At 42.9% G+C, this 12646-nt stretch overlaps 1 protein-coding gene and 1 pseudogene across 3 annotated transcripts in view; one reads left to right on the top strand and one right to left on the bottom strand.

Annotated features, from left to right (window-relative positions):
* Window positions 1-12646, bottom strand: part of c11.1 (maestro heat like repeat family protein c11.1) — a 212376-nt gene that overhangs the window by 125874 nt on the left and 73856 nt on the right. For all 3 annotated transcript variants that reach the window (XM_075703967.1, XM_075703969.1, XM_075703968.1), the window contains exon 12: window positions 8784-8857. In XM_075703967.1, the coding sequence (XP_075560082.1) occupies window positions 8784-8857 (74 nt within the window). The remainder of the gene's footprint in view (window positions 1-8783; window positions 8858-12646) is intronic.
* LOC142591970 (uncharacterized) lies at window positions 5114-5751 on the top strand (annotated as a pseudogene).

The following is a 12646-nucleotide window of genomic DNA, read 5'->3' as shown; positions in this document are numbered from 1 at the left end:
ACATATCCATAGTTTGAATATGTGTTCTAGCAATATTTGTTACAAGCATGCAAGAAACGTAACTGTCAGCTATTAGGGATCTATTATTGGTATGCTGTATTTCTCCCCTGCCTTGTCCTCATCACGGCTGTGGACCTCATCAAGCCCATTTAGTGGCTTTTGGATTACATTCCAACATCTTAACCCGTGCATTTTTTTCCCCCGTGAGCTCATCCACACAAATTGATTGCAATACAAACCACTGTAGTGCCTAAAGTCAAATAACAGTAACAAAAATGTGCATGCTCAAACATGCCTTCTGTTTTTCAACAGCAGCATGTGCTAGAGAGGCAAGTAGAATTCATCTTGGTCACTAGGCGTGAACACACACAAGAAACAAGGAAGGAGACAGGACAGAGCACCATTTACAACTACAGCTGTAAGCGCCACTTACAACAGTTGTAAGTGGCGCTCTGTCCCGTCTCCCTCCTTGTTTCTTTTGTGTGTTCGTGCCTAGTACCCAAGATGAATTGTGACCAACTCGCCTAACAAGACGTTATTCACTGCCTGAATATCACTGCCTGAATATGTTTTTCTTGTTCTTTTTGCCTTCTGATAAGTATTTTGTATGTATCATTTTGCTTTCACTTAACTTCCTATTGTATAACGCCATAATTTTACCATTGCTGTTCAAATATTTGTAACCCACTCCCCTCTACAATGCTTTTGTATTTGAGGGTATGTACAATCTTAAAAAAAATTACACCCTTTGGGGCTTATCTTGTTCCACAACAATAATCGTCATTTGTCTTGCCTGCATTTCGCTTAACACTGCAAACCCGGTACTTCCAAGTCACGAACGGCATGTGCGTCATCAGCGTGACATAGCATTTTCGACAGGAAAGTAGTGAGCACAGTATCTTTGAGAAAGTAAATGCAAGCAAGGCAGATCATGATTATTGTTGTGGGACAAATATAGCCCAAAGGGCGCAACTGTGTTAAGAATGTATATGGAATAATAAGAGTAAATAAAATAAAAATATAATACAGTCAAGCCTTGATATATTGAACACGGATATATCAAATTATTGCATATATCGAACAGTTCCTATATCACCTGAAAAATCACATGTATTTTTAATTTTTATTTCGAACAGGGTCGGACATAAAATAGATATATAGAACTCCACCACCCTAGACTACGTGCCCTTTGTTGACAGGCGGCGAGCTTCCCATAACACCCTCAAAGATAGCGGTGGTGTGATGGGCATTCCCGACTGCTGCGCACTATGGCTGCACACATCGATTGCACCAAGGGCGCCATTTGAACGTAGTGGCGTATGCAAATGGCAGCTTGGCTAGTTCAACAACATCAATGATGCATTGTATTTGCCGCACTGACTCCTCCTCGGTGCCGCACTCTGAGCCTGCCGTGCCTCACGAGGAATGGCGGTTTGCTTCCACAAAGGTTCACAACAGCACGCATTCACTGGGCTCATTCATAGACGCCATGGCAGACGCCACTTAATACTTTGTTACTGACAGTGTTTCGAAATGCTTCGAATGACGGGCGTGGACATCGCAGTGGAAGTAGCGGCCAAACGAAGGCGCTGCCGAGGTTGATCCCGCAAGCGCTGATGTTGTCCTGCTTCCAACTTCAACTGAGGCTGCTTTGGCCCTTCTATGCTGCTACTGCGATGCAATAGAAGGCACCGGCTTATCACTTGTGGATTGTTTAGACTATGATGACGACGCCATGGTTAAGCACACGGCTGCCAATAAGCAGCAGGCTACACTGCTGCAGTACTTTCAGCCAAAAAAATAAATACCTTGTGTAAAGCTTTAAGTGAGTATTTACTGTGCCACGATTGATTCATTGATTGATTTGTACAAGTTTTTTATGCGTTTCTTACATGAGTTTATATGTAGAATTCTGGCTATATCGAACTATTTCGCAATCACCGCGCTGTTCAATATATCGAGGTTTGACTGTAGTAATATTAAGCAATACAGTGGGTTTTTATAGTATACTATTAAATTATGTATGCTTTGTACACTAGCTGAAACACTACTCAAAAGCACCGACTTATCTCAAAACAAGTTGTTACATCCATAGGCGGAGAGTTCGTTTTTCCAAGGGGGGGAGGGGAAAGGGGGACTGGGGCCCAACCATCTTTCCGAACCCCTCTATATATTTTTTGCACTTCAACGAACTTCGTGTGACCTCAAAGAATTCAGCGCTGAAGTGACGGCGTTATACGAGTATATACAAGACCTCATAGTAGGTGACAATTCAATTTCACAGCCCGAGTCCCTTCTGTGGTGTAATCTTCCTTCCTGTAATTGTCGCATACTTGGTTATCACTAATACTGCTTCGCCCTTCCATCAAAATGGCAGCCTCTCTTTTTTTTTTCTGTGAGTCCAAGTATAAGCGCTTCTGCGCATGACTGCTGTTGATTCTGATTTCAAGTGAATCTGACTTGACCTCATTTCGGTTACTGAGTGAATTGTACAGGGCGCACCAACTATCATGCATAAAGAGTAAAAAAAAAAACAGTTGCGTTACTTGAAGAAAACCAAGTGCATATTGTTTCCAGTACAGTGGAGTAGCCGCCAGTAATTCTTTTGTTACTGAGATTTAATTCAGTAAATGCAAGTAATTATCTAACTCAAGAAGTACTGTTCTAATTTTCAAAGTGTCAGTGAGGCATTTGCAGGCACCGCAAAATGACATCTAACTGCGGTGTTTCCAGTGACGTACTAATTGCATACAATTTTTCCCGACTAGCTAAGAAACCTCACGAAATATAAAAAATGCCATGTGAGTGCACTCCCACAAGCATCATAAAGCAGCGCCCTCAAATATGCTGACTGAAAGCAACTGCATTGCCTGTCACAAACCCGAAGAGACAGTGCATCACCTTGATAATGGTATGGAAGGAGCCCCAACAGCAAGTTTCGCGGCTCCGCAGTGATTCTTTCCTCTCATTTCTACGTCACACTTATCATCCGTCTCTCAAGGCCGACCGATCACACTGCTAACAGAAGCCCCTTGATAACGCAGCTGAAGCAACGCTCTGACCACAAACGGAATGCGAAAAGCACACGAAATGCGAAAAGCAATGTAATAGGCATAGAATGTTTAAAAATCCCGGCTTTGCTCACACCGCATTAAAAGAGTGCACGTGAAGCTATATTTCCCGCCAAAAACTTGCTTCGGACCAAAGCCAAACGGTTAACCCTTTACTACACCTTTCTGTATATATGCAACATACCGATAAACGGCCATAAAAACAAAATCTAAGTTCAGTTGGTTCTTCCTGTACACGGTATGCATTTCTGCAACAATAGTTTTAAAAACATACCTTCTTTAGCTGCCCTGTGTGCTCATTCTGCGCAACTATTGCCAAACAAACATGGTGGACGCTGCTCACGCCAGCACGTAGCTATACAGGTAAGTTTTGCCAGTTATAAATGCCTTTCTTAACGGAATAAACTGTGGAAAAAAATGTTAAGCTGTGTAATACATCCTCCTAATCATGTAAATGCCAAAAAACATTTTCTCGCGATAGCTTGTTTCTCGCGATGGAAAGTTGCTACGTTACGTATTGCAATAACGTGCTGACTGGGTTTGTTTTTTGTTCTCGAACTAGAAATGGATCCTAAACGCTTTTATTGCCGAGCAATTCCGTCAGATAGCGAAGTCAGCGAACTTTCTGGGAGTGACGACGACCCCGAGTGTAAGTCTGTTTGGATTTATCATGTGTGCAATGTGTTGCATGGTGGAATGCCCGAATTTTTTTATCAGGGTGTGTGAGCATGCATGCTGCTGTCTCGCATCGTTACGGCTTCACACTTATGCCTGTGTTTCTGTGTTTTAAATTTTTGGTTATAACAAGAAGACACCATGCATAGTGGTTCAGTCTTCTTTCAATATACAGAGGCACCCTGTTTTCTATATCTGCATTTCGCTTTGTTTTACCGCTTATTTTATTCCCTGTATATCGCTGTCTGTTTGTGCTGCAGATGTTCAACCTGATCTCGAAAAGCTAAATGACAGCACAAGCGAGTCGAGTGCATGCTCCGACGAGGACGAAGGTACAGCAAATAGCACAACACCTGACCATTGCCCTATACAAGCTAAGAGAAGGATCATTTGAAAGAAGGCGAATCTAATGAGAGATATGCCGACAGTTCAGTTCTCCGGGCAAAGTGAACTCCCAGAGTACATTTCACAACTAGAGACACCATTCCAATACTTCTGAGTTTCTCTTCCTCGGCTCGCTGATTTCGCTAATTGCAGATCAGAGCAATTTGTATGCACTCCAGAAAGACGGGAGTCGGCCCTTTTGTACCACCGCAGAAGATGGAAGTGTTTATTGGGACGTGCATGTCGATGTCGATCACTCAAATGAGGAACTCGAGGTGGTATTGGAGTGCAGAAACCAGGGTTAGCCAGGTGGCTGACAACTTTCCTGTGGGTCGCTTTGAAAAACTGAAGCATAACATCCACTTCATTGACATCAGTACTCTCGGCCCAAAGGACGCTCCAGGAAGAGATCGGCTTGCGAAGGTGCATCCTCTCATTGATACCATCAATGAACAGTTGTTGCTTGTGCCTCTTGAAGAGCATCTGTCTATTGGTGAACAGATTATACCCTTCAAAGGTAGAAGCTCCCTCAAGCAGTACTGTCCCAAGAAGCCCCAAAAATGGGGTTACAAAGTTTTCGTGCTCTCTGGTGTAAGCAGCTTCTTCTACAAATTGGAGGTGTATACCAGACAGGAGAACTCGGCGCAAAGACTTTCAGGAGAGTCTGACTGTGGAGTGAGTGGAAATGTTGTTGTTTGCTTGAGTAGAATGATTCCGAGAGGGGTACACCACAAAGTGTACTTCGACAACTATTTCAACTGTACCCAAAAAGACTCTGTACACTGCATTGGTACTTTGCGGACAAACCGGGTCCCTGGAGTGAGCCTGCCTAGCGAGCAGGAAATGAAAAAGAAAGGAAGAGGACATTTTGAAGAGAGGGTCGCAGTTGTGGATGGAATTGAGCTGCCATGTACAAGGTGGCAAGATAGCCGAGCAGTGGCTTTGCTCTCCTCCTTTGTTGGAACACAGCCAGCTACAAGTGCATCAAGTTATAATCATCAAAAAAAAAAAAAGAGCGGAGTGAGATACCATGCCCTGCAGTGATCACCATCTACAACAAGCACATGGGAGGCGTCGACCTTTTGAACTCCCTCATATCCATTTGCCGTCCCTACCCAAGGTCGAAAATATATTATTTTCATGTTTTTCTGCACATCCTTGACTTGACAGCTGTAAATGTTTCATTGCTTTACAAGAGGAACGTCACGAAGAAACGTGGCCAGTACACTGAAAGGCTACTTCCGTTGGCTGAGTTCAAGATGGACCTGGCTGCATCACTCTGCAAGGCTGGGAAGACGGCGCTGAAAAAGCTAGGAAGGCCTAGCAATAAGGCAGTAGAACAAGCCTCTGATGAGAAGAAAAAAAGGGGACCATCAGCTCCAACTCCAACTCAGGATGTCAGGCTAGATCAGGTATTTCTCATCTATGGAGCTTTGTCTCAGTGCTCATTATTTTCATTTCTTTCCTCAGGTTGGTCACTGGGTTCTTTGGAGCAAGCCGTAGCGCTGCAAGCTTCCTGGCTGCACAGGAATCTGCATGAGCTACTGCATTAAGTGTGGAGTGCATCTCTGTTCCACAAACAAGAGCAATTGCTTTTTTGTGTACCACATTACAAAATGAGTCCACCATTTCTTATTACTTACTGATTACTGCTCAAGGTATAGAACCAAGCTTTTTCAGCAAGCAAGTGAAATAGCTTGCTATTGTACGATGTGTTCCCCCTTGCTGATCGTCATGTAAATAAATGTTACAGTTTGAAGCACAATAAGCCGGGCTTTCCTTTACTTTTTCTTTATGTGCATGGTGTTGCAAATATGCAACGTACCCTTTTTCTGCCAATACAAACTGTAAAAGTCCACTGAAGATTTTTTTTTTTGTTAGTACAGCTATTGTTATGGTTCCCTGCAACAACATGTATAATTTTATGGCAAAAGAAAAAATTGTGCATTAAAGTGACCATTCTATTTTTCATGAAAGCTGCAAAAACACGTGCTGCAAAAACAGGTTCGTGTCAAAACATAAAAGCAAAATAAACCGACCGGGAAGCGACCAACGTGTGGAGCAAAGGCAATACTGATGCATTCAAGAAAGTAAATGAGCCGAATTGGAAATCAGGATGTCTGCAAAAAAAACAAAAAAAAAAAAAAAAAAGGAAGAGAAGTCAGATTTTAGGGCTCCCTTATTATCTGTGAATTCGTGAGCTTCGTTGAACACCAACTTACAGGACGTGTCTGAATAGGTTTCCTCTTTTGTAGCTAGGCAGTACTGTGTCCGTTTTATCACATCTTCAGTGGCTTTCTTGATGACAGATGCTGGAATTCTACGGCAGACATCCGTTATCCTTGCCTTAAACTAATCTGACATCAGTCTCGATCATGTAAGCACGATATCTCACATAATCCCAAAGAAAGAAATCGAGTGGAGAAAGGTCAGGTGACCTAGCTGGCCAACTTACAGGCCCGTGCCTTCCAATCTATTGCGCATGAAAAGCTGCATCCAGCCAGTTTCGTGTTGGTGCCCCACCTTGCTGATACCACAGAAGTGGAAGACGTGACAGCGGGACTCCGCTGAGAAACTCATCCATCACTCCTTCAAGGATTTCATTCACGTAACCCTGTCCAGTCAGTGTGTGATTGAAGCAGATGGGACCAATTACAACACCGGCATAAATTCTGAACCCCACATTGAACGACCACTGGTAGTGGTGCCGATTGCGCTTTACCCAATGTAGATTGGAGTCCCTCCAATAGCGTGCATTATGCAAATTTACCTAGGCAGCTCTGCAAAAATTGGTTTCACCTGTGCACATGATGTTGCTCAAAAGTCCGGTGACTCATCGGCTTTGTGAAGACCGAATTTGAAAAATCTAGACGATTCTACAGGCCCCTATCTTCTAAACATTGGTGCTCGTTAAAGTGGTACGGGTGAAAGGCCGTCATTTAGAATCCTCCAAACTGATACTTGGAAAGTGGTACCTGGGCGGCCACATCCCGCACGCTAGCATGAGGGTTTGAGGCCATGAATGCTAGAACATAAATGCTAGACAGCTTCAAATGCTTGAAGCTGTCGGTTTGTCTCAGGTTTTCATAATTTCTGATAATAGTCAATGCGTTTGGTCTACCACCACACTTCCATGACCAATATATATATTTGCAGCCTTCCTCTTGTTGCCATTTGCAGATCCCAAGGCAAGGATCATGTTTACCTTCTGCTCATTAGAGAAAGACATGGCGACTGGGACGAAACAAAACGCACCTTTAAACCTTTGCACTGACATTGTCAATTCGCTTTTGTGATGATAGATTTCGTGGCAAAAAAAAAAGCACTTTATCTACGCTAAGACAACAGCTATCACAGCTTGTTTCCAACAAGCACCAAACTCGATGTGTTACTTCTGCCAGGGCTCCGCAGACAAGGCACTAGCTTGATCACTATGTTTTTCTTTATTTATGTATTTCATTCTGGATAATTCAGAGGGAGCCTGTTCGAGGGCGCTGCTTTATGATTCGGGTGGGAGCGCAGTCGTGGTATTCTGCATATTTCGCAGGGTTTATTTATTAGTCAGAAGAAAATTAGTATGCAATTAGTACATCGCTGAAAATACCGCAGTTAGATATCCCTTGGCTGTGCCTTCAAATGCATCATTGGCACTTGGATAATTAGGATAGTATGTCATGAGTTAGATAATTAACTACAATTACCTAATTAACTTAATTTAGGTAATTAACAATTACCTAAAGTTACTGGCAGCTACTTCACTGAACTGTAAACAATATGCACTATGTTTTCTTCGAGTAACGCATTGCTCTTTTTTAAAATCTCGATGCATGATAGTTAATTGGGACACCTTGCATATACTTATGATCTTCTGCACACATATGACGATGTTTCCATCCCTAGTAAATGTCGTAAATTATTAGAAATGCTTTTTTTTTTTTCAGGAGTCGTTAGAATTTCTTACTGGAAAGAGAAGCAATACTAAGACACACAACATTCACATGCATTTCACACACCATTGACAAAAGACTCTGCCAAAGGGGTCACTGAAGTCTATAGGTCTTTTCATGGTAAAAAAAGCACGCAAAGCAATTTGGAGCGTGGTGAACATACAGCAACATATTCATTCTCTAGATGCAGGCTATCTATAGCTTTAGAAATAATTTTTAATTGGCTACCTCCATCTCTTTCAAAACTATAATAAACTGTCCTGTGTGTATATTTAAATATACTGTGCATGTGTATTGTGTTTACAGTGGAAATTTAAAACAATGTTCAAGTGAGAAAATATGGATGAGGCAGCCGCTGCTAGTGCTTCTAATGGGCGTGTCCTCCTATAGTCAGGATTTGCCGAAATAACGCGAAAGTATGAATTAAAATCCATGCATGTCCGCACCAACAATGATGCAGTAAGTTAGCCCTAATAAAATTTCAAGTAAAAGGGTCGAGGCAAGTGATAAGAAACCGCAAGTGATGTGGATGACAAAGCTCTGGTAATGGCCCTTTAGGTGTGTGTGTGTTGGGGGGGGGGCTCGCCCCCCCCCCCGGAAAACCTTGGAGGGGGATCGAGCCCCAGAGCCTACCCCCCCCCCCCCCCGTAGTCAGTGCCTATGGTTACTTCTGTAAATGAACGATGCTCATAAAGAAAAGTTTTGCCTTGTTGCTTGGATCATTGAATGATGACTGCAGGCCCAAAATTATGCTGTGCATCCTTTCATCCAAGTTTGGATCTGCATTGGGGAAACAAAAGAAAAATTTTAAGCCTGCATGCAACAGAAAATAATTAGGCAGCACAGGCATATGAACTCCAGATGGCAAATGAACTGAGACAGCATAACTGCAGGTATGTTTTGTCAGCATGTCTGCTTCCCTACACCAGTAAAATTTAGTTGAAAAATTCTCTTTTTGACGTTCGATGAGGCACTACCCACCACACATTAAACCATTAAGCCCTTCAGAAGCACCCATTAGTTGCCACCCTAATGGAACCTAGGCCAAATTTTTGGGCTGTACTGATGTAAAAGGATGTGAAACCTAAGAAAACGTGAAAAACAGTCTACAGAACTACTCACTTGTTATGCGCACAGGTGGGCTAAGCTTTTATGGTTTTAGAGGAATGCAAAAGAACACAATGAGAACATCCTTATCTTGGAGATATTAAATGAAAAGCTGCTGACAACTAATGCTAAATTAACACGACAATATTATAACTACTTTCTATCAACATAACCAATGCATAACTAAAGCAAGAGAACAAAAACATTATCTTAGAAATTTATTTTTTTTTGACACTAAACAAGCAACACATACTAATTCAGAAACTTTTTAACATGATCATGCACCAAGAAAACAACATGGTAACTATACAAGCGATACTCCCCACACTGTCATGTTAGCTTGTTTAAAGGCTAAAATCAAAGAATCAACATGCCACTCTATGCATTTCATAAGTCCTGCCAATGCCATTACCTGCACCTTGTCAACTTATTATGAAACTTTCTGCCACGCTGCACAAAGTCAGAGTACCAAAGCTACAGAACATAGAAGTAGTACACGTCAAGGTTATTTTCAAGCAACACTAATGAGTCACTCCCTCAAAAATGTATGATGCATTATTGCCTCCAATTTTTTAAAAAAAGAAATATTGACTGAACTTCGAAAAGCTTTATTTCAAAATATTTTTCAAACTTTTCTTTTATTCCTCCCCAATGTCAATCATAGGGGAACATTGCAAGTCTTGCAGTAAACTCTTGTTTTCTACTGTGTTTCACTGTCATAACATTTCTTGCAGTCTCGGTACATCTCCATGTTAGCTGGCTAGTGCTGAATGGCTTCAGTTGGTGGAGGAGCACAAACTAGTGGTGCATCCTCAAGTGCCTGGTTGATTTCCATCGTCGTCGCTCTCACAATCTGAATCTGATGAAAAGGCAGCATCCTCCGGTTCACTGCAGCTCAAGCCATTGATAAAATCAGCCGCAGACACAAGAGAAATCGCGAGATCTGCAATGTCTCTGGGTGCGCATGCCCCTTTCCAAAGGCGGCCATTATCGCTTTCAGTTGACCATCTTTAGAGCCTGTTCAAAAATCACTGCCCAAATGCTAAAAAAAAAACTAACTTTATAAACGAAATTTTAGTTCTCCGGTTATACATCAGATGGTGCAGCGTGCCCGTGAGTGGTGTGGAAGGTCCTCAAAACGACATTTAAAGCATTTGTAAGCATTGTAACGATGCCCAATAAGTGCAGTAGGAAAAGAGTTAAAGCCCAATTTCGGAAGCAGTGCTCAATTTGTGCATTCTAAACAATGAGAGCCACATGCAATCAATTCATCTAGCACCACTATTCCATAGCATGGACTACAACTACCAAAGGCAAGAGAGAAAATGAATGACAAAATGCTATAGAATACCATTGTTACTGTAAATTCAATTGCAACTAATTTCCATGTTACAGAAGAATGTAACAAGCCCATCACATACTTACTTTTGGTTTTGCTAAACTGAATAAGAAGTCCTGAAAGATGAAGATTAACTAGCAAATAAAACACACACTCTAGCTCAACCCTACAAGCAATTTGTTAAATAATAACGAAACCTGGTACAATTGACATCTAATAATTCAACCTCTGCAGGACATGAAAAATTGGTTAAACAGTATTCAAACCAGAGTGTTTAACAACTATGGTACCTTTTGGGATTTTAAAACATGATCAAATTCAATGAAAAGGCTGAATCGACTAAAGCTGAAATAATGGATGCCAATCGCTATAATAATAGATGTACTGTCAGCCAAAAAAGTAAACGGACCACGGCTTAGGTGGCCGGAGCAGCTGCGGGGCCACACCAGGATGCTGCTATCTCGCTCTGCGCGACGACAACAAGAGTGCCCCGGATGACGCCAGACTTCGCCCGCACTCTCATGCGGGGCCTCATCATGCTTGATAAATTTCTAGTGCACCGTTCGGTTGCTCTGCTGCTGATGGTCGCGACGAAGAGGACCGCGCATCACCGGTATAGTCATGCATATGGTGCTGTCGTGCAGTAGCGGGCGGCAGCAGAGCATCAAATCTCGGCACTGAGAAGGAATGAAGACCCATTCTGATTGTTGTTTTGCTTATATTCACCTTATCTTTCATATTAGTGCATGTCGCCGGCGTCTACCACTGCTCGATTTTAGGCAATATCGCGCAAGTACTCACAATGGCAGCTACGATGACGTGTGCTTTTTCATGCCGGCATGGTAAGTTAGAAAGTGGAAAGCGCTGCACGGACGTCCAAAGCTATAGCGGCGGCACTCTTGATGCCAAGGCGAGTAAGCCAAGTCATCGCGGTCGACAGCAACTTTCCACCGCACTGAGGACCCCTTGAAGCCATGGAATGCTTCCGTGAATAAACTTTCATGACTGACTAGTTATTCCGATTCGTCTTCTCAATCATCTCTTCCTGGCCATATTTTTGTAAAGTTTCAAAACAGCCTACGCATTGTAGTACCTAATTAAAGCAGTTTTCAGAGCCGTCGCTGATATAAATATAAAACCCACTGCTGGATACAATGACGGAAAAGCAATCTCGACAGAAAAGCTGTGCCCGCAGTAATCCTTGGCGTTTGTAACTTATCGCGCCGGCGTGAAAAAGCGCGCGTCACCATAGCCGCCGTTGCTGCTACTTGCGCGATGTTGCCTACAATCGAGCAGTGGTAGACACCGGCGACATGCACTAATATGAAAGATAAGGTGAACATAGGCAAAACAACAATCAGAAGGGGTGTCCATTCCTTCTCAGTGCTGCGGTTTGATGTACGGCTGCCATCCGCTACTGTGCGATAGCGCCATGCACTTGACTACCGGCAATGCACGGTCCCCTTCGTCACGACCGTCAGCACCAGAGCAACCAAACGGCACACTAGAAATTTATCAAGCGCAATGAGGCCCCGCGTGAGAGTGAGGGCAAAGCCTGGCGTCACTCGGGGCACTCTCGCCGTCAGCGGGCAGAGCGAGATAGCAGTGCCCTGATGTGGCCCCGCAGCCGCTCCGGCCACCTAAGCTGTGGTCCGTTTACTTTTTTGGCCGACAGTACGTAGACACAACCATTAGCTAAGAAACAGCAAGCAAGAAGAGCCAGTCTAAGCAGGTTGATGCTAAACATGAAAAGGATAAAAAAGAATACTACTTGCAGTAAGGAAAGCCTACCTGTTTAATTATGTAATTTCATTACGATTTACCTGCTGCAAGCAAAGATAAACCCTTACAGAGGCCTTTGAACGTAACTTGAACATTGTCTTCTTTTGTTGGTCACACACAGTGGGATTTGGCGATGGTTTCAGCATTTGTAATAATAATTTTTGCATGTTTAATATTTTAACTTGTTCAGGAAATCAAGGCCCCAGTGCCAATGGCATCCAGGGTGTCTACCAAGTTGACATTTCCAAATTCCCTGAGTTTTCCAGGTTTTCCCTGAGTGCCTTTGCAAAATTCTCTGAGCGACACAGAACTTTGTTTTATGTCAAGAGGCGGGTTGACAC

The sequence above is a fragment of the Dermacentor variabilis genome, chromosome 1, assembly GCF_050947875.1.
Source record: "Dermacentor variabilis isolate Ectoservices chromosome 1, ASM5094787v1, whole genome shotgun sequence".
NCBI classification, from domain to species: domain Eukaryota; kingdom Metazoa; phylum Arthropoda; class Arachnida; order Ixodida; family Ixodidae; genus Dermacentor; species Dermacentor variabilis.
The sequence above is the reverse complement of the archived record's forward strand: the minus strand, read 5'-3'. Positions and strand labels throughout refer to the sequence as shown.